General features: G+C 50.9%; 9 protein-coding genes across 9 annotated transcripts; 5 read left to right on the forward strand and 4 right to left on the reverse strand.

The window, feature by feature from the left end:
• Positions 1-1,070: 1,070 nt before the first annotated feature.
• Positions 1,071-1,853, forward strand: RPL24e_2 (large subunit ribosomal protein L24e_2, cytoplasmic). Its single transcript, XM_005823854.1, has one exon. The coding sequence runs from the start codon at positions 1,093-1,095 to the stop codon at positions 1,567-1,569; it is 477 nt and encodes a 158-aa protein (XP_005823911.1). The 5' UTR covers positions 1,071-1,092; the 3' UTR covers positions 1,570-1,853.
• Positions 1,854-1,935: 82 nt separating this feature from the next.
• GUITHDRAFT_165625 (hypothetical protein) lies at positions 1,936-3,766 on the reverse strand. The gene is made up of 15 exons (XM_005823855.1): positions 3,684-3,766; positions 3,566-3,607; positions 3,426-3,495; positions 3,321-3,375; positions 3,158-3,270; positions 3,034-3,107; positions 2,810-2,981; positions 2,716-2,783; positions 2,597-2,668; positions 2,487-2,546; positions 2,361-2,432; positions 2,226-2,291; positions 2,133-2,179; positions 2,021-2,086; positions 1,936-1,956 (listed from the first exon to the last, which is right to left on the reverse strand). The coding sequence occupies exons 1-13, from the start codon at positions 3,705-3,707 to the stop codon at positions 2,150-2,152; spliced, it is 918 nt and encodes a 305-aa protein (XP_005823912.1). The 5' UTR covers positions 3,708-3,766; the 3' UTR covers positions 1,936-1,956; positions 2,021-2,086; positions 2,133-2,149.
• Positions 3,767-4,669: 903 nt separating this feature from the next.
• On the forward strand, positions 4,670-10,933 carry GUITHDRAFT_145428 (hypothetical protein; the record flags this gene model as incomplete). The annotated part of the gene is made up of 29 exons (XM_005823856.1): positions 4,670-4,749; positions 5,233-5,331; positions 5,415-5,483; positions 5,534-5,612; positions 5,659-5,757; positions 5,806-5,835; positions 5,889-5,954; positions 6,114-6,218; positions 6,285-6,425; positions 6,767-6,841; positions 6,947-6,991; positions 7,027-7,245; positions 7,416-7,469; positions 7,519-7,563; positions 7,699-7,752; positions 7,797-7,844; positions 7,891-8,314; positions 8,599-8,922; positions 9,034-9,101; positions 9,145-9,200; positions 9,345-9,732; positions 9,884-9,922; positions 10,093-10,139; positions 10,189-10,266; positions 10,412-10,505; positions 10,563-10,619; positions 10,687-10,742; positions 10,785-10,815; positions 10,859-10,933. The coding sequence occupies 29 exons, from the start codon at positions 4,670-4,672 to the stop codon at positions 10,931-10,933; spliced, it is 3,045 nt and encodes a 1,014-aa protein (XP_005823913.1).
• Positions 10,934-11,204: 271 nt separating this feature from the next.
• GUITHDRAFT_158647 (hypothetical protein) lies at positions 11,205-12,366 on the reverse strand (the record flags this gene model as incomplete). The annotated part of the gene is made up of 5 exons (XM_005823865.1): positions 11,205-11,276; positions 11,488-11,559; positions 11,610-11,783; positions 11,825-11,973; positions 12,291-12,366. The coding sequence occupies 5 exons, from the start codon at positions 12,364-12,366 to the stop codon at positions 11,205-11,207; spliced, it is 543 nt and encodes a 180-aa protein (XP_005823922.1).
• Positions 12,367-13,738: 1,372 nt separating this feature from the next.
• On the forward strand, positions 13,739-14,595 carry GUITHDRAFT_165626 (hypothetical protein). The gene is made up of 3 exons (XM_005823857.1): positions 13,739-14,157; positions 14,210-14,260; positions 14,309-14,595. Exons 1-3 carry the CDS (start codon positions 14,062-14,064, stop codon positions 14,525-14,527), a joined length of 366 nt encoding a protein of 121 aa, XP_005823914.1. The 5' UTR covers positions 13,739-14,061; the 3' UTR covers positions 14,528-14,595.
• Positions 14,596-16,259: 1,664 nt separating this feature from the next.
• GUITHDRAFT_165627 (hypothetical protein) lies at positions 16,260-18,432 on the forward strand (the record flags this gene model as incomplete). The annotated part of the gene is made up of 6 exons (XM_005823858.1): positions 16,260-16,411; positions 16,460-17,597; positions 17,647-17,718; positions 17,767-18,109; positions 18,162-18,226; positions 18,304-18,432. The coding sequence occupies exons 1-6, from the start codon at positions 16,266-16,268 to the stop codon at positions 18,430-18,432; spliced, it is 1,893 nt and encodes a 630-aa protein (XP_005823915.1). The 5' UTR covers positions 16,260-16,265.
• A 718-nt stretch (positions 18,433-19,150) lies between these two features.
• On the reverse strand, positions 19,151-19,438 carry GUITHDRAFT_116959 (hypothetical protein; the record flags this gene model as incomplete). The annotated part of the gene is made up of 1 exon (XM_005823859.1): positions 19,151-19,438. The coding sequence occupies one exon, from the start codon at positions 19,436-19,438 to the stop codon at positions 19,151-19,153; it is 288 nt and encodes a 95-aa protein (XP_005823916.1).
• A 3,114-nt stretch (positions 19,439-22,552) lies between these two features.
• Positions 22,553-23,076, forward strand: GUITHDRAFT_78596 (hypothetical protein; the record flags this gene model as incomplete). Its single annotated transcript, XM_005823860.1, has 2 exons — positions 22,553-22,816; positions 22,864-23,076. The coding sequence occupies 2 exons, from the start codon at positions 22,553-22,555 to the stop codon at positions 23,074-23,076; spliced, it is 477 nt and encodes a 158-aa protein (XP_005823917.1).
• Positions 23,077-23,378: 302 nt separating this feature from the next.
• Positions 23,379-24,417, reverse strand: GUITHDRAFT_116961 (hypothetical protein; the record flags this gene model as incomplete). The annotated part of the gene is made up of 9 exons (XM_005823861.1): positions 23,379-23,424; positions 23,474-23,505; positions 23,543-23,608; positions 23,658-23,725; positions 23,777-23,883; positions 23,940-23,992; positions 24,044-24,118; positions 24,171-24,326; positions 24,385-24,417. The coding sequence occupies 9 exons, from the start codon at positions 24,415-24,417 to the stop codon at positions 23,379-23,381; spliced, it is 636 nt and encodes a 211-aa protein (XP_005823918.1).
• Positions 24,418-24,665: the final 248 nt, after the last annotated feature.

Consider the following 24,665-nt stretch of genomic DNA (forward strand, 5'->3'; position numbering starts at 1 on the left):
GTTCCCGGTCCTCCTCCTCCTCCTCCCGCCCAAGTTCGTCCTCCTCATCTCCTCCTCTCCTCCTCCTCCTCTTCCTCTCCTCCTCTCCCTCTCGAGATCTCCGGTCTCCTCCTCCTCCTCCTCCTCCTCCTCCTCATCCTCCTCCTCCTCCTCCTCCTCCTCCTCCTCCTCCTCTCCCGCTCGAGATCTCCTGTCCTCCTCCTCTTCCGCTCGAGATCTCCTGTCCTCCTCCTCTTCCGCTCGAGATCTCCTGTCCTCCTCCTCTCTCGTTAGAGCTCCCTCGCCCTCGCCCTCGCCCTCGCCCTCGCAGCATTCAATGTCGATGCGTGGCTTCCTTGCTGAGAAACAATCCCGTACCTTCAGGGAGGGGTCATTTAATCTCGGAATACAGGGGTGTGTAATCCCAGAGGGGTACTTCGATTCGAACAAAAGTTTTTAGTGCCACTGGCAGGCTGCGGCGATGCTCCCCGCCGGGCGGCCACCGGGCCGCCGGGAGTCCGGGAGTCCGAGTCACGGCCCCGGCGCTAGCCCCCGGCCCCGGGCCCGCCCGGCCAACATTGAACTCAGTTATTGGTACGATGACTCAAGTACTGATCACTGCCGAAGCCCGGGCCCGGCATCGCCGGTAGTTACAGGGCGAGACTCTCTCTCATGCTTGAACGGCCAAGCCTTACCGTAGTAATACCGAGTCCGACGAAGTCCTGCCCAACGTTGGTCGCCAGACGGCCGGGTGGCACTAACCGGCAAGGCCCGGGCCCGCCCCGGGCCGGGCCCGCCGGGCCCGCGGCGCCCCAGCCGCCGCCGCTGTTTTGGCAACACTGGGCCACCGCCGGGCCCCGCTCGACCGTCGGCCAGTACGGTCCCGGAGTCCGATCCGCCGCCAGCGTCGGGTCCGCCCGGTCACTGACGGTCGGACTCCGGGAGTAGCCTGCAGTGCCCTGGACGGACCGTGCCCGTACCTGGCGTCGGACGGTACCGGCCCGGTAGTCCGAGCACTGGTCTGAGCCTTATCAGTGCTGAGCGGGGACGAGGTCCGAAGGGAATAAAGGAGCACGTGCAAATCAGCGAGGAGGGAGCCAAGGGGAAGACAAGATGAGGTTGGAGAAGTGCTGGTTCTGCTCCTCTACATGCTACCCCGGCCATGGCATGACCTTCGTGAGAAACGATGGACAATGCTTCCGGTTCTGCAGGTCCAAGTGCCATAAGAACTTCAAGATGAAGAAGAACCCCAGGAAGACGGCATGGACCAAGGCGTTCAGGAAGATGAGGGGCAAGGAGATGGTTCTTGACAGCTCGTTCGAGTTTGAAAAGAAGAGGAACAGGCCGCAAAAGTATGACCGTGAGAAGATGGCAGTAACTCTGAGAGCCATGAAGAAGGTTGCAGAGATCAAAGAGAAGCGAGAGAGGACCTTCATCAAGAAACGTATCCTAGCAACCAAGAAGACTCACGAGAAGGTTGCAAACCTCAAGGAGCTGAAGCAGAGCATACATGTTCTTGGCCCTGCAGCAGAGAAAATCAAGGAGAAAGTGCTCTCAAAGGATACCGAGCGCATGCAGGAGGATGCCTGATAGAAATGATCTCCATGGCCTTTCACTATCGTTTTTTTGCCTTCAAGTTATCCCAGCACGCAGTAGCTTTCAGCTACACATTTCTCTTTCTCTCTCTGCAGAACCCTTTCCTTTCACTGTGCAAACTCTTTTGCAGCTTGTAGGGTGAGCATTGTGATGAATTCGGGAACGAAAACGCACAAAGACATGTCAGTGGAACTTGACGTGATGTCTGGACTGTAGTTTACGTTGTCACGTAGATGTACAAGTTGATGTAAGTAGAATCGTAAAACATTCTAGTAGTGCTATGCCTCTCCTTCCTTGCGCACCCTCCCTCTCCACCTCCCTGTTCCCACTACACGTCCGCATTCGGAGGGAGCCCGGACTGAGTTATCATGGCTGGCGAGCCTAAGCGACAGAGATCAGTAAGTATAAAAGAAGTCGAGAACAAACAAGACGAACAAAGACAGACCATTTCTCCAGTATTGAACTGATTGCTTCATGTACTCTGAGGCGACACTGCAGCCTTCAATGATAGCCTGCTCTTCCCGTCATGAACAAGGTTTTTGGGACGTCATCGTGACCTCTTTCGCTCGGCCAGTTAAGTTATGCTCCCTCTCATACTCCATGGCCTTGCTTCACCGTCAGACTTGCACCCTTCCTCTCTCCTGCCTCACCTGCGTGCTCAGATCCTTCATGGTCTCCCATCCTTCTTGTATGGCTGTGACAAACTTTTGACGCAGCTGAAACGCTCACAGTGAACGCGATTGATGCAGCGAACGAGACGGAAGAAGAATGCAGTAGCGACGTACCTGATGCTGCCTCTCAAGCTCGATGGCGGAGTAGTAAGCCTTGGAAGCGGCTTCAGCGAGCTTCTCCGAGACCTGTATCAGGTTGAGCCCAGGTTGAGCCAAGGGACGTCAAGCGGGTTGAGGTACCTTGTACTCCTCTTCCACACGCCGCGCTGATTCAGCTGCAGATTTGAATCCATCCACAACCTGATGGTCTATCACTGAGGAAGCGCGGTAGGAGGGGGCGCGGGGTTCACTTTTTCTGACACTTTGTAATCCTCCTCAATCTTCTTGGCCGATTCGTAGGTTATCTTAGCACCCTCAATCACCTGCCCCATGAGGTCAATGGCGTCTGTGCTCAGCCCGGGCAAGAAACCTTCTCGCTGATGCGATAGTCTTCTTCGAGCTTCTTGGTTGACTCGTACGCAGCTACAGCCGTCGTTCCTGGGCATGTCGTCAACATGGCCTACCAACCTTGAGAAGAGCGGAGTCACCGATCTTTGTGGTAATCTGATATTTCTCTTCGAGCTCCTGTGGAATCAAACCGTCAACGCCAAAACTATGTTCCAGGAGACAAGATGCCTTTGCTTTGCTGATGATGGCAGTAGCGTTCTCCAGACTTTTGGAAGCTAGCGAAGGCTCCTATTGTAGTTTCGCTTCAGCCACACAAGGATCCCACCTTTCATGCCACTACCTTCCCAGCTGTTGTAACGACAGGAAGGGTAGAAGAGGGCTCCCAGTCCTTGATGTCAGCCTGAGAAGCAGCCCCTAGGAGGGAAGACGGCATCAAGAGTGTGACGTTCGTTCAAGATCGGTACCCTCATTCTTGTGAGCATGCTTCGACAACGGGTCTGACGGCGTATCAAGATCGGTGGGAATGTCAGGCAAGGCATTAATGAAACTCTTCGACTCCAGCACAGCTGCTCGTTCCCTGAGAAAAACCATTCAAACACTCGCACCTTCAGGGACGATCATCCATACTCGTACTGCTTGAGCTTGTTGTTCAGCGTCTCCTTGTCACGATCTGAAACGCCACCTGCGGCAGAATGAGTCAGATGACAGGCGAACTGAACATGCGGGAAATGCCTTCTTCTAGTAGCTGTTTCAGGACACTGCAAACTTCTGAATACTTGTCGACCGCGTATGAATGATCTCCCTGAAGGGCAAAACAATGTTCAAACATGATGCAACTTGTCAAAGAAGTAAAGTGTCAAAAGTGAACTCACGCGCAGATCAGCCTCTGTCGCTTCTCGGGCCAAAGTCTTGGCCTGTTGCAATACGTCAAAAAATAACTTCAACGAGCGGAACAAATTGAACGAGGGTAGACAAATCGATGACTCGTACCCGAGTTTTGAGATCTTCGCTCATGAATATAAAGGAAGCTGATTGATGCGGAGAAGTGTTGAGGCTATTTTACAACCATTCCTGTTGAACACAGAATCGCATATTAGACATGGCAGAAATGATTACGTTGTGCAAGCTTTTCGAGTTCGTCAACCAAGTATTCAAAGAAGCAATTCACGTTTGATTCTTCATACACCTTTTCTCTCCTTTCATCCTCCTAACAAGACGCCTGCAAATCCATTCTGCCTCTGATTCTTTGCATTTGTCTCCCTCTTTTGATTCTGAGCTGCTCCTGCTTCAAAATCTTTCGTTCTCCTCGCAAGCTCTCCTCTCTATCAAGCTCTATCTTCTTGTGCGAGACTTGTCGTCTTGAGGTTTTCATCATGTCTCTCCCAGTGTGCCTTTGGTTTGGTTTGATTTCTTCTTTGTTGTTTGCTTTCCCACCCCACTTTCCTTCATGTGATGTGCCCATGAAAAAGAACACTCATCTGATCTGATCTGATCTGATCTGATGTGGTGTAGTGTGATCTTCTCCTCTCCTCTCCTATCCTCTCCTCTCCTCTCCTCTCCTCTCCTCTTTCCCTCGCCGCACACCCATTCCAAACTCTACCCCTACTTGCATAACACGATGACGCCATGTTGAGCACTTCCTCTTTTACTCAACATATATGAACCGGATCTGCCTCAGCGCATTTTGAGGCCAGGGAATAGACATAGTGCGTGGAGTAAAGCAGTCAATGGAGGGAGGGAGGGAGGGAGGGAGGGAGGGACAGGTAGGAAGGGCGAGGCGCGAGAGGATGGGCGAAGAAGATGCCATGGGGAAGAGGATGAAAGGGAGCGATCGAGACATCCATGCCTGATGCTTGTGATAGGCTGACCATGCTTCGATAGTTGTCGATATGGTCGCTGAGATATCCGGAGACAGCTCATCGAAGCTGCTGGAAGTCTGTACCGTTTCCTCGTGAGCACACCCCATCTTTCATTCAATGTACTCGCCGGCGCACATGCTGGGTGGAGGAAGCAACTCAGGTCACTTCAGCGGCGGGAACATCGGAGGGTTCGCCAGGTGAGCAGATGCGGCTGATGGGATACACTGGTCTGAACTACTGCTTCCCTAGTGGAGGAGCACAGAGTGCAGGATTTTACAGGTAGAGCAGCGATGCTCTCCTTCTCCCTTGCTCCACTCCCCCCTCCCTCCCCCCGTCCCTCCGCTTCCTCCTCTTCCTCCTTCGATTTCCTCGCAATCATGACGGGAGCAGCTACAACAGCAACGGAACTTTCAACAGCGGGGGTTCGATAACAGGTGGGGATGTCTCCTCCCCTTATGATCTTGTGGACCAAAACCTCACCATCGTCATCGTTGATGTGACATTCTTTGCCGATTTCTCCCCGTGTTGCCCTGTCATACACGAGCCTTGCTCTTTCTACAACCTGATTCCGCTCCTCCCTCAGCCTTCGGCGGACGTGTTCGTGACCCCATTCTGCGGTGGAACAAGCCGGCGCAGAGGTTGACATGGAGGCCTCCTGCTCCCCTCTGACCCTCTGCAAGGAACGCCCCACATGAGCGGTGGGGGCATGCGGCTGTTTCGATCAGCGAGACGAAGATGCTTGTCCTTGGAGGAGTAGCCAACGCTGTCACAACAGATTGGTGCGCTGCTACTGACCCGCTCGTCTTGCTCGCTGACATCTCTCGTTTGTCTTGTCTGTTGACTCACTTCTACTCTCCTCTAGCTACCTCCTTGACACTGAGAACTTGACTTGGAGCTTGGTGCAAACAACGGGATCACCTGCTGTCCCAACGTATCACTGCTGAACGAGAATGCTGCTGTGATGGTAACTTGCGCTCAAAGATGGAAGCACTCCGCTGTGAGGATCAATGGAGTAGTGTACCTGTATGGAGGACGATCAGGATCAAAGTTTATCAGCGAGGTGATGGGAGCTGATGAATGTTGAGCTACCCTGACATGGCATGTAGGTACACGCACTGAACCTCGACGGTCTCAGCTGGAGGAAGATTGAGGCCAAGGGAAAGATTCCTCCAGGTCGCTCTCACCATGCGGCTGTGGTGACCAAGGTGGGAGGGTCAGGACATGGGCGAGCTTCCTGTAATGGTTCTGAGCAGGAGGGAAAGATGTTGGTGTTTGGAGGGCAGGTCGACGAATACTAAAGTTATCTCTGACAACATGTGACGTTTGCGAGATGCAGGTCAGCAAAAAACGCTATGACAATGCTCTTTGGTTGTTCGACATCGAAAAAGGCGAATGGACTCAGGTGAAAAGATGCCTCGTCCTCCGCCACCATCAGCATCTCCACCACCACCACCACCCCCCCCTCTCCCTCCCTCTTCCTTTCTCTTCCCCCCACCCCCCTTTTTGTCTTTTCCCCTTCTACTTCTCCTCCACCTCCAGCCTATTGACTGGTCTCGTGAAGCCCAACTCCGTCGGAAGCATTCCAAGAGGAAGGGCGGGGCACACGTTGACTGCTATCTGGACGGCAGCCAACGGTGGAGACAGCTACATCATGTTCGGGGGGCACGTCGATCAGCATTGCTCGCAGGCAGAGAGCCACCTGCTCCTGTGCTGTCGCTGACGGCAACCCTAGGAGCTCTTCATGCTGTCCAGCGACAAGATGTGCTGGATCAAACCTGCGTGCGGCGGGGCGCCTCCTGCTCCCACCTCCGGCCATGTCGCTGTGGCGATCGGCTCGTCCCTCGCCATCTTCGGAGGATACTGCTACACGAGGGTGGGCACGCAATTCTGGTACACGGGGGAGGAGCAAGAGAGGTCAAGGAGAGCTGAAGGTCCCTTGCTAGGAACACCTTGCACATCCTCTCCACAGAGACTTGGCTGTGGTCTCGTCCGCAGATGACAGGAATTAACCCACAGGCAATCTCTAGCTTCCGCTTTTCCTCCTCGCCCTTCATCTTCTCCTCGCCCTCCTCCTTGCCCTCCTCGTCTCCTCCGCTCTTTCTCCCCCAAGCCTCAAGCTTCTCCATTTACCCATGGATTCCCCCTCCTCCGATTCCTTCTTCATCCTCCCTTTGCCTCTCCCACGCTGCTTCACGGCCGGTTGACCTGTCGCAGGGCTGCTCAGAGCACTCTGGAGTTGTAGTCGGAAGTTCGATGTTTGTGTTCGGAGGGACAAGAGAGTCTGGGGAGGTGAAGGGCTCAAAAGCTTATCGTCCCTCTCCCTCTCCCTTTCCCTCTCCCTCAACCTAAAGCCCCTTTTTCCCGACGCTTTTGACTCTGCTCACTCTGCGCAAGGCTACGCGGGAGCTGCTTGTTCTCGATCTCTCTAAGGTCAAGGAGGTTGTTCTGCTGCTGCTTTCTGACGCGCATGTCAGCTGCAAGAGTCCGAGCTCTCCTCGACGAGGAGGCAGGCCGACGGCAGCCATGGTTTCCTCAGCGGAGGACACAACTCAAGCCGCGGGAGCCAAGGGGGAGGAGCTGGGGCAGGAGGGTGGGGCTTCAGCTCCGGAGGAAACATTTCTACGAGCGGGGCAGACGCGAGCAACGGAGACATGGCGAGATTGCTGGCGAAGATCCATCGAATGGAAGATGAGGTGAAGTCATGAAACTTTCTTGTTCTTCTTGTTCTAGTTGGCGGTTTTGTCCCTGTCCCTGTCCATGTCCTCTTGGTGGTGGTGGTGGTGATGATGATGATGATAGAGGTGTGTGGAAGGAGGTAGAAGTACAGGAGGCAGTCAGGATGATTAGATCACGACTGCTGCAGTTGATTATGGAAAGAAACAGTCGCATGCAAGTGCAGGAACTTCTCTACACGGAGGTAATGCTTGCTCTCACACCGAGTTTCTTCAAGTTAAAGTTCCTTGCAGAGAGGACTAAGAAGGCAAGAAGCTGTTCAAATCGCTGAGATGGAGGTAACGCCAAACTTCTCCTGTACATTGACATACTGTTTGATATTTCCTCCTCCCCTTCCCTCGCTGCTCTCTTCTTCCTCCTCTCCTCTTCCTTCCCCTTCCTCCATCACCTGTCGGCTGTGAAATGCACGTCAGGTCCGATTGAAGCATCTGTGTGGGATGGAGTTGGAGGACTTAACGTCGGAACAAGTAAAAATTCTTGTTGAGGTCTAGAGGACTGAGTGGTGAATCAGGTGGAGGACTTGATAACGACCATCAAAAGAAACTTGTCTGCTGTACAGGTGAAATGCAATCAATTGATTTCTTCTTGTAACTTCACGATCACAGGATCATCTATCATCACGGCACAACAATGTAACGATCTTTCTCTCTCTCTCTCCCACCTCGCCATTCCAACTTCTCCATCGCATCCTTGCGTTACCCCCGGACCCTGACCAACCTTGTCCCCAGATCACTTTCAGGATTCAACAGCTGACAGTCGGGTCAATCTCTGCGAACGAGTACGCAAACTGGCTCCTGATGCGGTTGACCGCAAGTGAAGCGCAAGTCAATCAAATCACCACGAGCATGTCAAAGATGGGCGAAGAGAGTGGAAACGGCCAGCAGAACTTCAGCAGGGGAGTGAGCGGTGAAGACGTGCAGGACATGAGCGAGTTCATCGAGGAGCTTCTGCTGGCAGACGGTCTCAAGCCCATCCTGACCAACTTCATCTTCTCCCTCGACTCTCAGAACCACAAGACTGCCCTCCTAGGTCTGCCCCTTCCCGCCTGCCTCTACCTCCTTGCATCCTCCTCCCTCTCCTCCCTCCTCCCTCTCCTCCCTCCTCCCTCTCCTCCCTCCTCCCTCTCCTCCCTCTCCTCCCACTTCCCTCGCCTCCCTCTCCTTCTCTCTCCCCCTCTCTCTTCCCCACCCCCTCCCCTCTCCTCGCCCCTCTCCTCCTCATCTCTCCCCACTCCTCTTCTTCCATACTCTTCCCTCGTTCTCTTGCATACCTCCACTTCTCTCTACTTGTCTTCCCTTGACTTCTCCCTCCAGTCTTCGGCGCGTTGATCCCTCAAATGCAAACTTGCACGAGCAGTGCGAGGTTGCAGGAGGGCGAAGACGAGTCCAACTTCGTCTCTCAGCTGCAGCAGAGCGCCGACGAGATTCAGTTTGCCCTCAAGTTCCTGGTGTCCATCAATGTTGAGCCAGTCCAAGGCGAATGTTGGAGCTACCTGAAAGCCCTCGGTGAGAAATCGAGGGAGAGAAATCGAGGGAGAGAAATCGAGGGAGAGAAATCGAGGGAGAGAAATCGAGGGAGAGAAATCGAGGGAGAGAAATCGAGGGAGACCAGTTCATATGAGAGGAGGTTGGCGAAAGGTGATGCAGCTAGAAGTTGAGGTTGGGCAATGGACTGGACGAGAGGAGGAAGGGACCAACATTGCTTGCTCTGTTGGAGTTTTTGTTGTAATTGCGATGGTTGTTTTTCAGAATCAGTCGGCAGTTCTCCTGCAGGACAAATTCCTTTCTTCTCTCAACTCGAATCTCCCGCCATGCAGGTCAGTCTTGTTATTGATTGCTGGGCCGTTCACTGGCTGTCAGATGATCGTCGACTGGCTCAAGAATACCATCTCTGAATATGAAAGATATGTCCAACGGTAGCATCTCTACCTCCTCCCTCCTCCCTCCTCCCTCCTCCCTCCTCCCCTCCTCCCTCCTCCCTCCTGTTCATGAATCTCGTTGACCGTCCTCCTCATCTCTCATTTCCTGCCGGCTCCATCGTTCCTCACCTCGCCTTTCAGCCATGGAGCTGCCTTCCTACCAGACGTCAGCACTGCGGGCGACGCTTCTCCTCCTCTGCTCTTTGAGGCTGAGATTTGGGAGACTCTTGGGAGGCTCTCGGGGGGGACGGGGAGCGGGAGCACAAGGCTGGCAACGACCTACTACACTCGCACCTCCTACTCTACCGCGCGCACCTCCTACTCCTCCACCCGCCCGGGTGCTCCAGCGGGTCTCTCCACCGCCTACCGCACAGCCACGTCCTACGGATACGCTACCTCCTCGCAGTTCCCTCCCTCCGCTCTGTCAGGCGCCATCAAGTCTGTCCAGCCCAGCATGCCGAGCGCACCTGCAGCTGCTCCTGCAGCTGCTCCTGCCGACAACCCGCCAGCCAAAAGCGACGCTAAGGAGGTGAGGAGCGGAGTGTGCAGCACAAAGAAGAGGAGACGGGGCAGCAAGAGAAATAGCAGGAGGAAGGGGAGATCGTGCTGTAGTGGATGTGCGAAGGAAATCAGAGGTGGAGTGAACGCATAGGCAGGCAGGACTGACGTTTCGATGACAGGTTGCTGCAAAGATTGCTGAGCTGCAGTTGAAGAGGAAGGTGAAGGAGGAGAGAGGAGCGAAGGAGGAGAGGGAGTGAAGGAGGAGAGGGAGTGAAGGAGGAGAGGGAGTGAAGGAGGAGAGGGAGTGAAGGAGGAGAGGGAGTGAAGGAGGAGAGGGGAGTGAAGGAGGAGCGGGAGTTACCTCTAAGCTATCTGTGCGTGCTGGCAGGACTGGCCAAAGACGATTGACACCAAGGAAGTGAAGCAGATCCACCGGTAGCTGATTTTTTAGTTTACAGCTCCGTGACTGATGGCTGCTTCTTAGCTGCCTGACCCTCGATGTCAACCTGTCGGGAGAGTACAGGAAAGAGATTGTGACAGGAACAGGAAACCACATCTCAGCGTAAGTCTCCACCTAACCTCCCCTCTCGTCCGCAAGTTCCCTTGCAAGCATTCCCTCTCCTTTTCCTCCCTGCATCTCGTCTCCTCGCCTCTTTTTTCTCCTCTTCTCTCTCCTACTGCTTCTTGAGCTGATTGACATCCTCCAGCTATCGCTGCTTTGTGCCTTTCGAGGAGGTCGAGCGTCTTATGGACTTCCTCTTCGATTACGCCAACTCTCACCCTGCCTGCTCGTCCAACCAGGTCCTCCTCCCATCGCCTCCTTCCTCCTGTTCTTCCTCCCGTCTGACTCCATGGCAGGCGCTACGAGCGTACCTCGTGTACTCAGTGCTGGTCTACTTCATCCATCCCTTCAAGGTCACCCACTCGTCTCCTCTCCTCTTGTTTCTTGCCATCCACTCCTCAAGCCTGACGGCTGCGGTAGGACGGGAACGGCAGGACCGGCAGGATCCTCGCCAACTGCATCCTCAAGGCGGCCGGGTGAGCTTAGATGGCTCGGACGGGATGGTGACCCTGCTGCAGTTTCCCAGCTCTTATCACGCATCACGACAAGGTTCGCGTCCTCACTGACCCCTATAGCGCTGAGTGCCCAGCAGGTTCTCAGCTTCGACGCCTTCTTCTGGCGCGTGAAGCTGCGGTCGGGTTCAACGCGAGCAGCAGGAGCTGAGTGAGGAAGAGGGGTAAAGATCAGATAGCTAGAGGAGGACCTGCGGTTGAAACAATATCTTTATCGTCAGAAACTTCCTAACGCTGATGTGGAAAGATTCGCTGTCTTGCTCGTATGTAATTTATGAATATCACAAACTTTGTCGGAGAAAGCCCCTTCCTACACCTCCCTGCTCTCACCTTCACCCCAGCTCTCTTCCTCTTCCCCTCCCGCGACTCCACCCTGCGATGCTCCTCCTCCTCGCTCCGCTCTCTCATCCCTTGCATCAGTAGCTCTCAAAACTTTTGTGACAACCACTTGAAGCCATCGTAGTACCCTGAGCCACTCACCAGCGAGCAGCTGAAAACCTGAAGGAAAGTGAGGTGAGGCAAAGGAGGAGGAGGGACAAAGGAGCAACAGGTTGAGGTAGACACAAGGACGAGAAATGAAATGGAAGGAGCGATAGAAATGAAATGGGAGGAGCGATAGGACAACAAGAGACGAGCGAGGGCTGCGTCGTAGCTGGTGAGAACAACGAGAGAGGGGAGGAAGGAGATAGAGGAGGGGAGGAGGACACACCTCTACATCCCGCTCCTTCTCAAGGTCATCCAGCCCCAGCTCCTCTGCTAACTGATCTTTGTCAACACTTGCCTGACCCTGTCATCAGCACGGCCATGACTAGTCTCCTTCTCTTCGCGCACCTCAAGATCGATCTTGTTCCCCAGCACAAGGATGGGAACATCTGCGATGTCCTCCACAGACAAGATCTGCTGGATCTCTCTTTTCGCCTCCCCAAACCTCGCGCGATCCGCACTATCCACCATGAACACGATCGCGTCTGCCCCTGAGTAGTACTCCTCCCACAGATCCCGAACCTGCGCAGGGTCAGTGTCGTACGCATGGAAAGAAGAGCAACCTGCTCGTGTCCTCCGAGATCCCACGCGGTGAATTTAATGTTGCCCAGAGAGAAGGTCTTGGAATGCGCTTTGGTTGTGGGCACGAAAGGACGAAGCTCGTTGCTGCATAGCTTGTGCAACAATGTTGACTTGCCCGCATTATCCAGTCCTGCATTATGACGTCACAACCAAACGTGTTGCTCCACAAGGCAACGGGACGATGAGGCAGCAAGGCGTCGTCACAGTGAAACAGCAGGTGCCAGAGAGGTTGAGGAGAGCCAAAACAACTTTGGGATGGATGGAGACCATCAGGGTGTTTGGGTGGGTATGAGCATGGTGAAGTGAGTATGGCGGGGCAACTGCACTCTACGATCTCGAACAAGTTGGAATGTTACGATAAACGAAGAGTGAGCAGAGGTAGATGAGAGGAGGAGGCAGCAGATGTAGAGGTGGAGGGAGCATGCAAGGCGGTATTCTTGTCATTACCCAGCAGCAGAATCGTCGCATCTCGTTTCCACAGTCCCAACAGCCGCAGCAGCCCCCGCAGCCATTCCAGCAGCATCGTCGATCCTTTACCCTACCCCCCATCCCCTACAACCCCCCACTGTCCTATGCGGGCTTGCCTCGGACCCATGCCTCTACATTCAATTACAACTCAGTCCTGGCCGGGCACTGGCCGCGCGGCAGCCCGGGCCGGGCAGTGCCGCGGCCGCTGTCACTGGCTTGAAGGCCCGCCGGGGCCGGGGCGTCACGGTGCCGACTGAGCCTGAGCGGCCTCGGAGCCTCAGTGAGTCCGCGCAGCAGTCCCGGATCAGACGGTGGCACCGGCATAATTGATCGGACGCCGCACAGCGGCACTGGGCACACGGCGCGGCCCCCGCACGCATGGGCCCGCGCCGGGCCGCCGTACACCAGGTTGGCACGGTCCGGCAGGCTGGCACCCGGGCCAGTGACCGTCGGCGTGACTCAGGCTGGCACACTGGGCCCGGGGGCCGCTCACACTGCGGCAGCCGGGCCGCGTGCTGGCCGCGGCCCGGCGGCGGGCACCGGACCGGGATGAGTGACTGTGGCGATCTGGGGGGCGGCCCGGCGCGATCCCAGCCATCATCATGGCCCCCGCGGCCGGCATCCGACGCCGGACCCGGGGGGCGAACACGGTACGGGACGGTCACCGAGATCATTAATACTCAATTTAGGCCTCCGAGTCTGAGTCGGGCCTCATTCCGGATCGTCGGACCCGGGGGGGGGGGGGGGCGGCGTACGGTACCGCACGGCAAGTACTGTGACGAGGCTCCTGAAGTTAAGTACAAAAATCAGTACGGTACGAGGACATCGGACGGCCCAATCAGGAGCCTCGTACGGTCTCGTACTGATTTTAACTTAACTTTGAGTAAAGAGAGACTTTGCTCGGTAGTAGTTTGTGGGTAGTTTTACAGGCAAGTTTGGCCCTTCAAGGCTTCAGAGCCACATGACCGTTACTGAGCCTTTGCCGCGTCATTTTCAAGTTCGGCTGCCATGACCCTACCCCCCCTCACTGGCTCAACAGTATCATTAACCCACTAACTGACGCCCCGGTTAGCCTCTCATGCGGCGGCGGATCAAGTGACCCGGTTCTTTCACCAACCGGCGCTGGGTTCAAGGGGGGGTGGCCGTGGGTTCACTCCGAGGCTCAGCTAGGAATCAAGTTGCGGGTACTACCCCAGGTCCGCCTGCCACAGGGGCGGTAGGCCCCCCACCCCAAAATCCAGCCACGTGCCAAGTAGGGCCGGACGGTTAGTGGCAACGACCGGTGGCTAGAAAACAGGGGTCCACAGTATCGAGTGTGGGGGTACAAAAGTACCGGGGGTAGTGCTTTGAAAGCGTGCCTCTGAGTTGCTGAGAAACGGCGGGGACCGGGGAGGGGATAAAAGCATGCGAGGAAGCAAGCTTGATTTGCCGCTCTGATCACACCTGTGCCATGGGCACTGGCAGGCCATGCACTTCACTCTGTGCTCATGATAGTAATTGTGTCATTCCAATGTGGAAGCTTGCCAAGTTTTCTTTGTCCTTCCACCTTACTTTTGTTGAGTCACTTGTCTGACAAGCATAGACAACAAGTTCTTTTCATCTTATCCTCAGTTACAAGATTTTCTTCACAGATAGGCTGTTTGTTGGCAACAGAAGGGCATGGCGTGAATGATTTGCTTTTGAAAACATTGAAAGATTTGTTCAAAGCAGCCCACTTATTTCTTCATTTTCAGCCAGTCAAGCTTTCGGGATGGCCGATGACAAGCAAACACCTGTTGCTCAGCCTGCTGTCCCATCGTCCTCATCTCAGGGCCCTGATTTCATGCAGCAGATGATGATGATGCAGGTTTTGATTGGCCTCTTGCAATCTTTCACACATGTTGATATTACCTTTTCAGATGATGAACAACCAGCAGGCACAAAACGCTGCTATGGTGGCCGCCGCTACTGTAAGTTCAACCTACAGTTTATAACATCTGATATGGAATGCATGACAGAAATCAGAACCTGTCATCAACAACGCCAACTTGGGTAACAGCAACAATGCTTCCAGTGGTGGTGGTGGTGGTGGTGGTGGTGGATACGGCGGCGGCGGCGGCGGCGGGAACACGACGGTGATAGTCCAGACCCGACAGAAGTACTGCGGTGTCAAGAGCTGGATATGCTGCCTACTGTTTGGCTTTCCATGCATCTACCTTTGCCCCCTTGATGATTGATCGTTGCGGTTACAATACAACACCGTACACGCATGCATCTGTAAATGCGAATAAATCGGTTGGTTTGCAATGATCCCCAATCCCACCATGTTCAAATCTTCCGTATTTTTTGAACAAGGATAAGAAGACTGTAGATTGATACATTCCACGAGAATTAAGGTTCGTTCATCGAATATCTCAAGCATTCGTCAGGATCATGCCAGTAACTTGGCAGATGGTTTGATTCCTATTTCTCCTTTTTCTTTTCTGCACCCCAAAGATGTTTTTGTACTACAATAGGACCAAATTAGCTGAGCTGTGTACTGCAGATGACGTTGAGATCTGTTGTGCTGAGGACTTGTACAGGACTGAACTTGCCGGTCGACACTTCAGAGGCGATTACGATAAAGGATTGTTCGAGATAATACTTAATGAGTTGTGTACAGTTACGAATCCTCGCATCATATCGATTTGTTGCCCCTTTTCATCATAACCTGTGTCAGAGGGCCTTGAATGAGTGCGCTATACATGAAAAGAGACATTTATGAAAAGAGACATATATGAAAAGAGACACGAATGAATTTTCAAAAAGACATAGATGGAAAGAGAGTGATACAGGCTTCATTGAGCAGAGAGTGAGACAAGCACTTTAATGAACAGATTACGAGGTGATAGAGGTTTGTCTAAGAATCTATAGATATTGGTAGCAGGGTGAAACAATGTTTCAAATCATCGTAACGGCAAAAAGCACCGATCAGGTTTCTCTGTTTTGTTTCAACATCATGGAAGTTTCTGTCATCTCTTTCATTCACTCGTCAGTCACAGTCTGTGCATACTGACTCGACAACAGAGAAAGCATCTTGGTGGTAGGACAGCAGGCTGAAGGAAAGATTAAAGCACAATTACTGTTTTACATTGACTGAAACCTAACTAGAGAAGAAATTGCAGAATAAGATACAACAGCCTTGAAATTTGCATGACGATCATCAAGCTGCATAGTCTTGCCATTTGAAGAATTCTTCATGCGGCACCATTTCCAAGAAGTTGCGTTTTGTTTCTCTGTTTGGTCACTGATTTCCAATAACAACTTGGTATCTACATCTCAAGCGCGTGACAATGGGTTTGCTAATCTGCGAAGTTTCATGCCATAACTTTCATACTTCACACTGGTCACTAGTTTTCCCATATTCTAACGTTCACTATGGACATGGTCATGAATGGCATCAGTGAGATGCAGTCGACTCCGATCGCGGGAACCTTTATACCTCGATGGGGAACAACCAACCTCTGATTCTCGCCTTGCCATTGGTTCGCAAGCAGACAATGCTAGACTCAGAATATGATGGACTCAAACTATGAAGGCCATGACCCCTGCTTTCTCTTCTTTGATTCCCCATTCCTTTTTCCCCTTCTAGCGTTGTTCATTCTTCCTATCTCTCTCCCCCCCTCCTTCTCGGCCACTTCCCCCCCTCCCGGCCCCTCTTTCTCTCCCTCCATTCCCCCCTCTCCCCTTCTTTCTCTCTCCCCTTCTTTCTCTCTCTCGCTCGCTCCCTCGCCCTCTGTCTCGCTCCCTCGCCCTCTCTCTCTCTCTCTCGCTCGCTCGCTCGCTCTCCCATCATCCTCGCTGCTCTCTCTGCCATACAAAGCATATTCTTGTTCAGGGATTCCAGCTGCCTCAATCCCCAACCCCCTCTTTTCCTCGTTCTCACTACCCCTCCCCTGGGCCATAGCGAAGTGCGGCGATTCAACAATGCTGTAGATGCCGCGGCGGGCGCTATGGTGGGCGACGGGGATGGCGGGAGGGCTCCAAGTTCAAGAGAAGCATCAGTTTATGACTCTACAAGAGGAGATGCGAAGAAGAGCAAGAACCACCGATCTCTCTCGCTTCGAGGACAGAGGCATCATGTAAGCTTTCTGCTGTCCTCACTACTGTGTAACTCCATTCTTGTTCAGACGTCGGTTCAAGACGCGGCAGGGAGAGGAGCTTGTGGTTGTTGATGACAAGACCCTAATTGACTCCACAGAAGAAGAATGGCAACAAGCATTTCATTTTGTCTTGTTGAAGTTGGATGATGTTTCGGACGCTAAATACTCGTTGCTTTATCGACATTCACGTTCCGTCCGCCTCCCCTCCTTTGCCTGGTGGAGGAGGTGCTACCTGGCACTTGGTAGGCAGATTACAAAGCATGCTTGCAAGGTGTATGTCGAATCCCCATCGTTTGCCTGCAGGGAAAGAATAGTCTTCTTATCAAATATAGTATCTGAAAAAGGGCTTCAAAAGATTCATAAGGTCGAGGACTTGAAGGCGCTTGTGCAGGACGAGGATTATGAGCAGCTGCAAACAACAATGCCGCGACCGCAGGTGCCCGAGGCAAGAGGAGCTTCAACAAGGCTCTTCCTTGATATTGTTCTGGAAGGAATTCTTTACAAACAGAGCAAGGACAAGAATTTGATTGGGGTGAAAACATGGAAGAAGCGATGGGTGGCTGTAGGTAGAGAGGCACTCTACCTTTACAACACTTCCTCGAGACCAGATGCAGACCAGGAGCCAAAGTCAATCATCCTCCTTGAGGGCGTGAGTCTCGTTCCTTGCCACTCCTCCAGCAAGCGCCCGTACACCTTCGCCCTTCAGTTGCCTGCGCGTAGTGCAGACTCAGAATCCACAGAAGTGATAAACTTTGCTGGTCAGTCAGACAATGATGTTCAGCGATGGATCACAGCGATCTCTTCTCAGGCATCAAGCACCAAAGTGTTCGGGTGTTCCCTTGAAGTTCACTTGCGCAGCACCAACAGTTTGTTGGAGCTTCCTGTCGTGGCGAAGAGATGTATTGCAGCAATCAAGCAGAGAGGACTGAAGATTGAAGGAATCCTTCGTGTTGCTGGATCTGCTCTGCGAATTCAGCGCTTGCGGTTGTTGTTTGATGTTGTTGGAGACTACGATGTGGAAGAAGAGGCAGATATCCACACTGTGGCGAGCTTGTTAAAACTGTACCTTCGCGAGCTGCCAGAGCCAGTCGTTCCTTTTGAGTTCTACCAAGATTTAGTGCAATTGATCGACACGAAGACTGAAGCGAAGGTACCTGAATCGAAGGTGAGCAGCAAGTGACTAGTGAAATGAGGATCTGACGACTGATCGCTAGTTGGAGAAACTTGGTCGCATCGTATGTCTATTACCTGATTGCAATAAGAGACTCTTGACTGCATTGCTGGAGGTGACATTCATGCATTCGAGAACCGCTTGTCTGATATTTTTTGGTCAGCTTGCTGTCGAAATCATCGACAATGTTGATGTGAACAAGATGTCGGCTCAAGGCATGGCAACTGTGCTGGGTCCAAGTCTTCTTCGTCCCAACAGACCTCCTGAGGATTCTGCGAGCGTGCAAATGCTATCAGACTCGATTGCAGCCAATCGAGTAACTCTCGTCCTTGTCCAAAACTTCGAGTTCTTTCGGCCCTACTTGTCGACGATTACGATAGACTCAAACTCCCCGGAGACTGAAACTTACGAGGAGTTCAAGGAAAGAGTCTGCCGCCAGTTAAACCTAGGTGCTCTTGACAAACCAAAGCCTCGCTCGGCCAAGGATGGTGGACTGTCACTGTCTGGTAAGGCCTATTGTTTCTGAGAACACACGTGAGTCTTGACTTGCATTCGTAGTTCTGTCAGAAGAAGTAGAGAAATTGCAAAAGATCTTACAAAACGACAAGGACGATCCTGAGAACGTCGGAACTTTCTTTCCCTTTGTGACTTAACAAGAAGCGTGTCAGGTTTTATGATGCTGAAATTGTTTTGCATGCAGTGGGAGAATCTTGCGTCGGCTCAGACCAAGGCCTGCGAGTATCAAGATGCTGTCTCGTCATACAAGAAGGCGATTGAACTGCACGCGAAGCAGGGGACCAGCAATGCACAGAACTACATTAAGGAATAGATTTCTGCTCCCACCAGCGCGTGTCTGACATGTTGACGTCCAGATGGGGCTGATATATGAGAGTTTAGGGGAGGCTGACCAGGTCTCTCTGAACCTCGTCTACTGCAGTTGGCAACTTTGACTTGACAACTTCATCAGGCAAAGGAAATCTACAGACAGTGCGGATCACTGCCGGGAGGGCTGATTGCAAGCTACATGCTTCAAGATCTGATGAAGCGAATGCAGCTTTTAGAGGTGCAAAACCTCTCCAATATATCACATCTGACATGTACTGGTAGGATGATGAAGCCGGAAATAAAGTACATTCATGATGTTTCACCTGATTTCGTCTTGACATTCAAGCCTCTTTCCCTTCTTTTCTCCATACATTAGGCTGCGTCAATGACAAGTTCGGCCTCAAGAGCATGGACAGATATAGGTACCTATGTTGAATGATCTATTCTCTCATTCCACCGCAGACAACCAACAAGGACGATGCTCAAGCTGTTCCCACAGGCTCAGATTCTGCAAATGCGAGCGAGATTCACAAGCGTTGTAGCATCTATGAAAACTACAATTCTCAGACGTTACATTGAAGGATAAGCATCACCTTGTTTCCTTCGGATGTTTGAACCATGTGAGGGCGAGGAAACCGGAAAGCAATCATTGAAAAGAATCAGTCTAGTTTATTCAATCTACATATTCACATCCAATGTCATATACATGCGCTCACTTCCAATCACAGGGCCACGTGTCTTCCAAGTGAGTCCTTGATCCTCCGATGGCACTTGATCATCTCCATCGATGCTTTGAGAGCTGCGAGCTGCTTTGCCCTCGATGGACATCCGTACTGGCTGCGCGCCTTGTCATCGTTGGTCCTACGGAGGGGGCGGTCCAAAGGGTCTTGTTGCGAGGAGGCGAGGAGGCGGGAGCTGGGACGAGCTGGAGAGCAGCGGGGCTCATCCTTGAGGTCCTCGTCGCGAAGAGGCTGACGGGCTGGAGGGAGGATGTCGGCAGGAGCGTGCATGGGAATGAGGACGGGGAAGGTTGTGGTGGAGCCAGTGTGACCTCAGGGCTCTCTAAAGCAGGAGGGCGGGAGTCTCGAAGCTTCGAAAGAAGGTAATAGGGGGGTCGGAAAAGAGGGCTGACAAAGATCACGAGGAGCCTTACAGAGGTTGCTGACCCTGCGAAGGGGTTAGTGTAAGGCATCAAAATCATTCTCTCCTAGAAAGCAACGATTCATTGTCCATTTCTTGTAGTAAATAACACGGATACCGGTAGAAGGTGGTAGAAGGAATTTGAAACGGCAATCTGTGTAACTGAGCTTTACAGACATTGTTTGAAATACAGCTTTCTTTATTTCAAATTTCGCATGTCGCATTTGAAGTTTGTGACATTGACATCATTACACTGGGGCGGGTCCACGACTCTTTGAAGAACAAGGTGTCTCTCATCACATTGTCACAGACTCATCTAGAATCAATCTTCAGATTCTTCTGTTGTCATCACCCGCACGACCTGAAGCCTTCTATACTGCTCGATCAGCAAAAACGTCTATACGTATTGTATATTATCAAGCGCGTGTATGGAACGCTGTGTTTTACAGGAAGGGTCAGCAACCTTTGTAAGGCTCCTCGTGATCTTTGTCAGCCCTCTTTTCCGACCCCCCTATTACCTTCTTTCGAAGCTTCGAGACTCCCGCCCTCCTGCTTTAGAGAGCCCTGAGGTCACACTGGCTCCACCACAACCTTCCCCGTCCTCATTCCCATGCACGCTCCTGCCGACATCCTCCCTCCAGCCCGTCAGCCTCTTCGCGACGAGGACCTCAAGGATGAGCCCCGCTGCTCTCCAGCTCGTCCCAGCTCCCGCCTCCTCGCCTCCTCGCAACAAGACCCTTTGGACCGCCCCCTCCGTAGGACCAACGATGACAAGGCGCGCAGCCAGTACGGATGTCCATCGAGGGCAAAGCAGCTCGCAGCTCTCAAAGCATCGATGGAGATGATCAAGTGCCATCGGAGGATCAAGGACTCACTTGGAAGACACGTGGCCCTGTGATTGGAAGTGAGCGCATGTATATGACATTGGATGTGAATATGTAGATTGAATAAACTAGACTGATTCTTTTCAATGATTTCTTTTCAATGATTGCTTTCCGCTTGCCGTCGATTTTGTCCTAAACGGCTCAACGTAATTTCAAGAAAGATTGCTACAGTGATTCATTGAAATAGATACTGTAGTTCACCGTAATCCAATTCTCCAGGTGAGAAGTAAGATTTTTGTTCCTGATTCTGTACTGCTGCTGTTTGATTGGTTTATCATTCATTTATTCTTTTTCTGTTTGGAATGCTATGATAACACGCATCCATCATGGATAATCCTTCTCTTAATTTGAGAACGATTGAAAATACCTGAATGAACAGTTGTCACCCAACTCCTGGCCCCCTATGAGGTTCTGACCTGATTGACGGTAAGAACTTCGCTGAATCCGTTTACAAGTTGTACATATTTCTTGACTGGTATTTTTCTTGTTCTTATCTCCGTTTCTTGTGCAGTATACCAAGTTGCCCCCTTGCAAAAGAAAAACGTGAATATCCACGAGTCTATGGCAACTTCAACCTTGTGTCGATTTCGATCCACCAGGCCACCCACTACATAAACCTGAAGGAAATCTCATTCCAAGTCTATGAGGGAACCTTTCAAGTTACTATGCCGTCGTCTATGGACTCAATTTCCTCTTCTGAATCAGCTGCACTGGCATCGTCAGATCGCAGTTTCAATCAATCTCCTAATGAGACCTGTCAGATATACAAGCGAATGTATCCTATCTGCATAGTGCTCATTGAAGCTCGACTGGGTCTTCTCGATAAACCAGTTTTCCGATCCCTGGATGCATATGAGCAGAGAAGTCGTCTTGCGAATAAAGTTCCAACATGAAACTTCATCAATTGATTCTCAACATACTCGCTGTAGCTTGATAAGACCAACTTTACCGGAGATTGCGATTTACCATTCTGATAACAGTCAGATAACGCAGTTAGATAATGCAAATTGTTTCAACTTGACTCACCATCGAGTATATCAACATGAGCTGTCGCAGCAGACTATTGAGTTCTTTCTCACTCATTAAGTTGACAAATTGTAAATCAAAGACAACTGCAGAAGTTGTCATCAGTCCGGTTACATATCGTATTACAAGGAGGTAAACCATGACAATTCGACTCTTGCGCCTTCTGAAATAACAATTTCTGTTCAAGATGCAGACATTTCCTTGTTTCTCGTGCCTCTCTGAGTCATATGGTGGTAAGCGTACAAAACACTTGATATCGTAAAATACTTTCGTGTTCGTTGGTCCTCCAATAACATTTCAGGTGTCATGTTTTCTCGCTTGCTGACAGCAATTCTGATCCTTTCTTCAACCTGATTGGTGTAAAGAGGAAGAAGCAATCCAAAGGATGGAAACCTCAATCTTTCGTGATTGCTTTTCCAACAATTTTTTTTGTTCAATCTTTCTTTTAAGCTGTTGCTTTCGTTCCATCTGTTTTAGTGCGCGTAAGATTCAAGAGTGAAAATCGAAGCAACGAAAAAGATTTGCAATAATGCTTCAAAATGACGTCGAAGTAAGGGGAGTTCGATTGATGGTCTCTGAAATCCATTGCGAGAGGCAAGAATCCAAACATTCGCTACATCTTTTAACCAAACATTCGCCAAACATTTGCTATATCTCATCACCTTTTTTGCTGATTTCTTGCTTTGTACATCGTCCAACATCATGAATGTGAATGTGCAATCATTCACTGAGGTTTGTCATCCCAGCATCCAATCATCATAGCCCTCATTTCAACTTTTGTAGGCTTATTTGAAAACCTCAAAGCTATCAGAAGTAGGACCTGCTACGGATACGGCCGGTACGGATACATATATTACTTTTATAAAGCCCCGCCCGGCCTAAGACTTCGAGGCCATGTCGCGCTTTACATGTACCGTTATCGTGGCGTTGGCAAGCATGGCAATGACAGCGAATGCTTTCGTTCCTCATTCATCCTTTCGTCTCTCTCCTTCTCCCATGCAGTCTCGTCAAACTTCTTCTATGCTGTCGTCGTCGCTCCGAACGTCTCGTAAAAGTGGAGTCAATACCCTTGGCATGCAGTACGGCAGCGATGATGTCCCGGCCCTTGATCGCTTCGTTGCGTGCTTACCTTACGCGCTTCCTCTTGCAGATTCATTTGAATGGGGTCATTTCCTCTTCGACAAGTTTCCGATCTTGGCTCTTCCGTTCGTTCCATTGTTTCCTGTCATTTCTTTACTAAATGCCCCTTTCGTGTCGTTTGCGGTCTTCATTGCTCTATTTTCGTTCGTTACACGCAATCCCTCAATCCCGAGGTTTGTAAGGTACAACACGCTGCAGGTAATTTGCAAACCTCAATATCATTTGTTCTGATTATGTGTTTCAAGGCAATTTACCTCGACATCGCCCTGATCTTCCCGTCCTTGTTCAAAGGTTTGGCAGGAAATGTACCTTTGGAGTTGGCGGAAACAGGGAGCAACACAGTCTTTTATGCTATTCTTTTGTCTGTGATCTATGCTGCTGTTTCTAATATCAGTGGAAAGCTTCCCAACGAGATTCCCTTGATCAGTGAAACAGTTGATGGACAGATGCCTTTTTGATAAAGCGATCTGCTTGCAATCTTTGTCCTGCAAATCAATATCAACTGTGTACTTCGTTTGGGCAGCAACTGAAAACAAAATTTCTATGTCATGATGAACTTTAGGAAAGAGTGAGTAAAATGCGATGGATTTGTCACGTTAGCCTACACAGAAGTATTTCCTAGATTGCAGGTCGTATATAACAAAATAGGATTACAATCACAAGCCTTGGGAAGGTCTTACGACAACTGTGCAAATAGATGTAATTAGGAAATTCATAAGCAGCTTGCTTTGGCAAATATCAGCTCTTACAGCTCTACAAATCACGAGGAAGGCTTTTCAGCTTTCTGTCGGGCTGCAGCATCTCGTCTGTGCCTACAGTGAGCAAAATATGAAGCTCCTGATCGAAATGCATCACCTTTGTTCCAAAAGTTTCTTGAACATTCCAACCTGAACACCAATCAGAAACTAAAAGAAGCAAAATTACCATTGCCTCTCGGGCAATCATCTTCATTTTCTCCACTCTCTCATCCATCAGCCAGTCAGCACGGTGCTTTTGAAATGATGAGAATCTTGAGTACACAAAACATACATGCCAAAACCTGCTCCATGTACTGAACTCCATCGACAATGAATCCTTGGAATCGAGTGGCGTCGTCCGGATTCAGCACTGGGCATGATCAGAATTAACAATTAAACAAATGCTAAGGTTTTGAGTTACGTGCTCCTCGAAGAAAAGCTTCCCTCTCTGGATGATCTTCCATTCGTAGCAGCGAAGCTAGAAGTTTAACGTAAGGCTTGTCCCTTGTTCTGATTTCTGCAACAACCCTGATTTGAGCAAGAGTGATCTTAGTAATGTAATTTCGAAATACGGTGGATGAAACCTGTCCTTAATGACTTTCAGCATTTTTACAAGCACAGATTCTTTCGAGTCAGACTGGAACGGGCATATTCGTCACTTTTCGAAAAGTACCACGGTAGAGAATACATTGTTTTCATCCTCCTGCGCCTTCGCTACAATTTCATCCAAGTAATCAACTAATCCATCGTCCAAGCCACGATTCTGAAAATGATTTACATTAGACAGGAAAGCAAAGGTAAAGGGATAGAGATACCTCGCAAAATTCAGTCATAATTTCGTCTAAGACCTCTGGTCCTTCAAGCGCTGCTCCTATGATGTATTCCAATTTAGCTTTGTTTATCAAATCTCTCTGCTCCTTCTTGAATTCCAGCAGTTTTTCATCAACAACTTCTAGAAGTTGCAATTCTTCCTACAACTTCATTTTAGCACAAGATTAGATAGATCGATTTGAGATTGGAATACCTCACTGCTGCATTCTTCAAGTCGTCGATACATAACATTTTTGTAAACAGGTTCATTCAGCAAGGCTTCAACATTGTCAAGAAAGATTCTCGGAGGTAATTCTCCTAAGGGAGCTGGAGCCATTGCAGCAGGATGTTTGCTCATCATTTGATCAACTACCATTGTAATCTTCTGTCGGATCTCTTCCTCGTCCCCAGTGATTCCTGAGTCTTGTGTAACGAATTCATTGGGTTCATTGAGATCGGCTCCTATGCGAAGAGTCGTCACTGGCCTAGTATTGCGTACG

This window comes from Guillardia theta (genome assembly GCF_000315625.1).
Source record: "Guillardia theta CCMP2712 unplaced genomic scaffold GUITHscaffold_102, whole genome shotgun sequence".
In the NCBI taxonomy this organism is placed as follows: domain Eukaryota; class Cryptophyceae; order Pyrenomonadales; family Geminigeraceae; genus Guillardia; species Guillardia theta.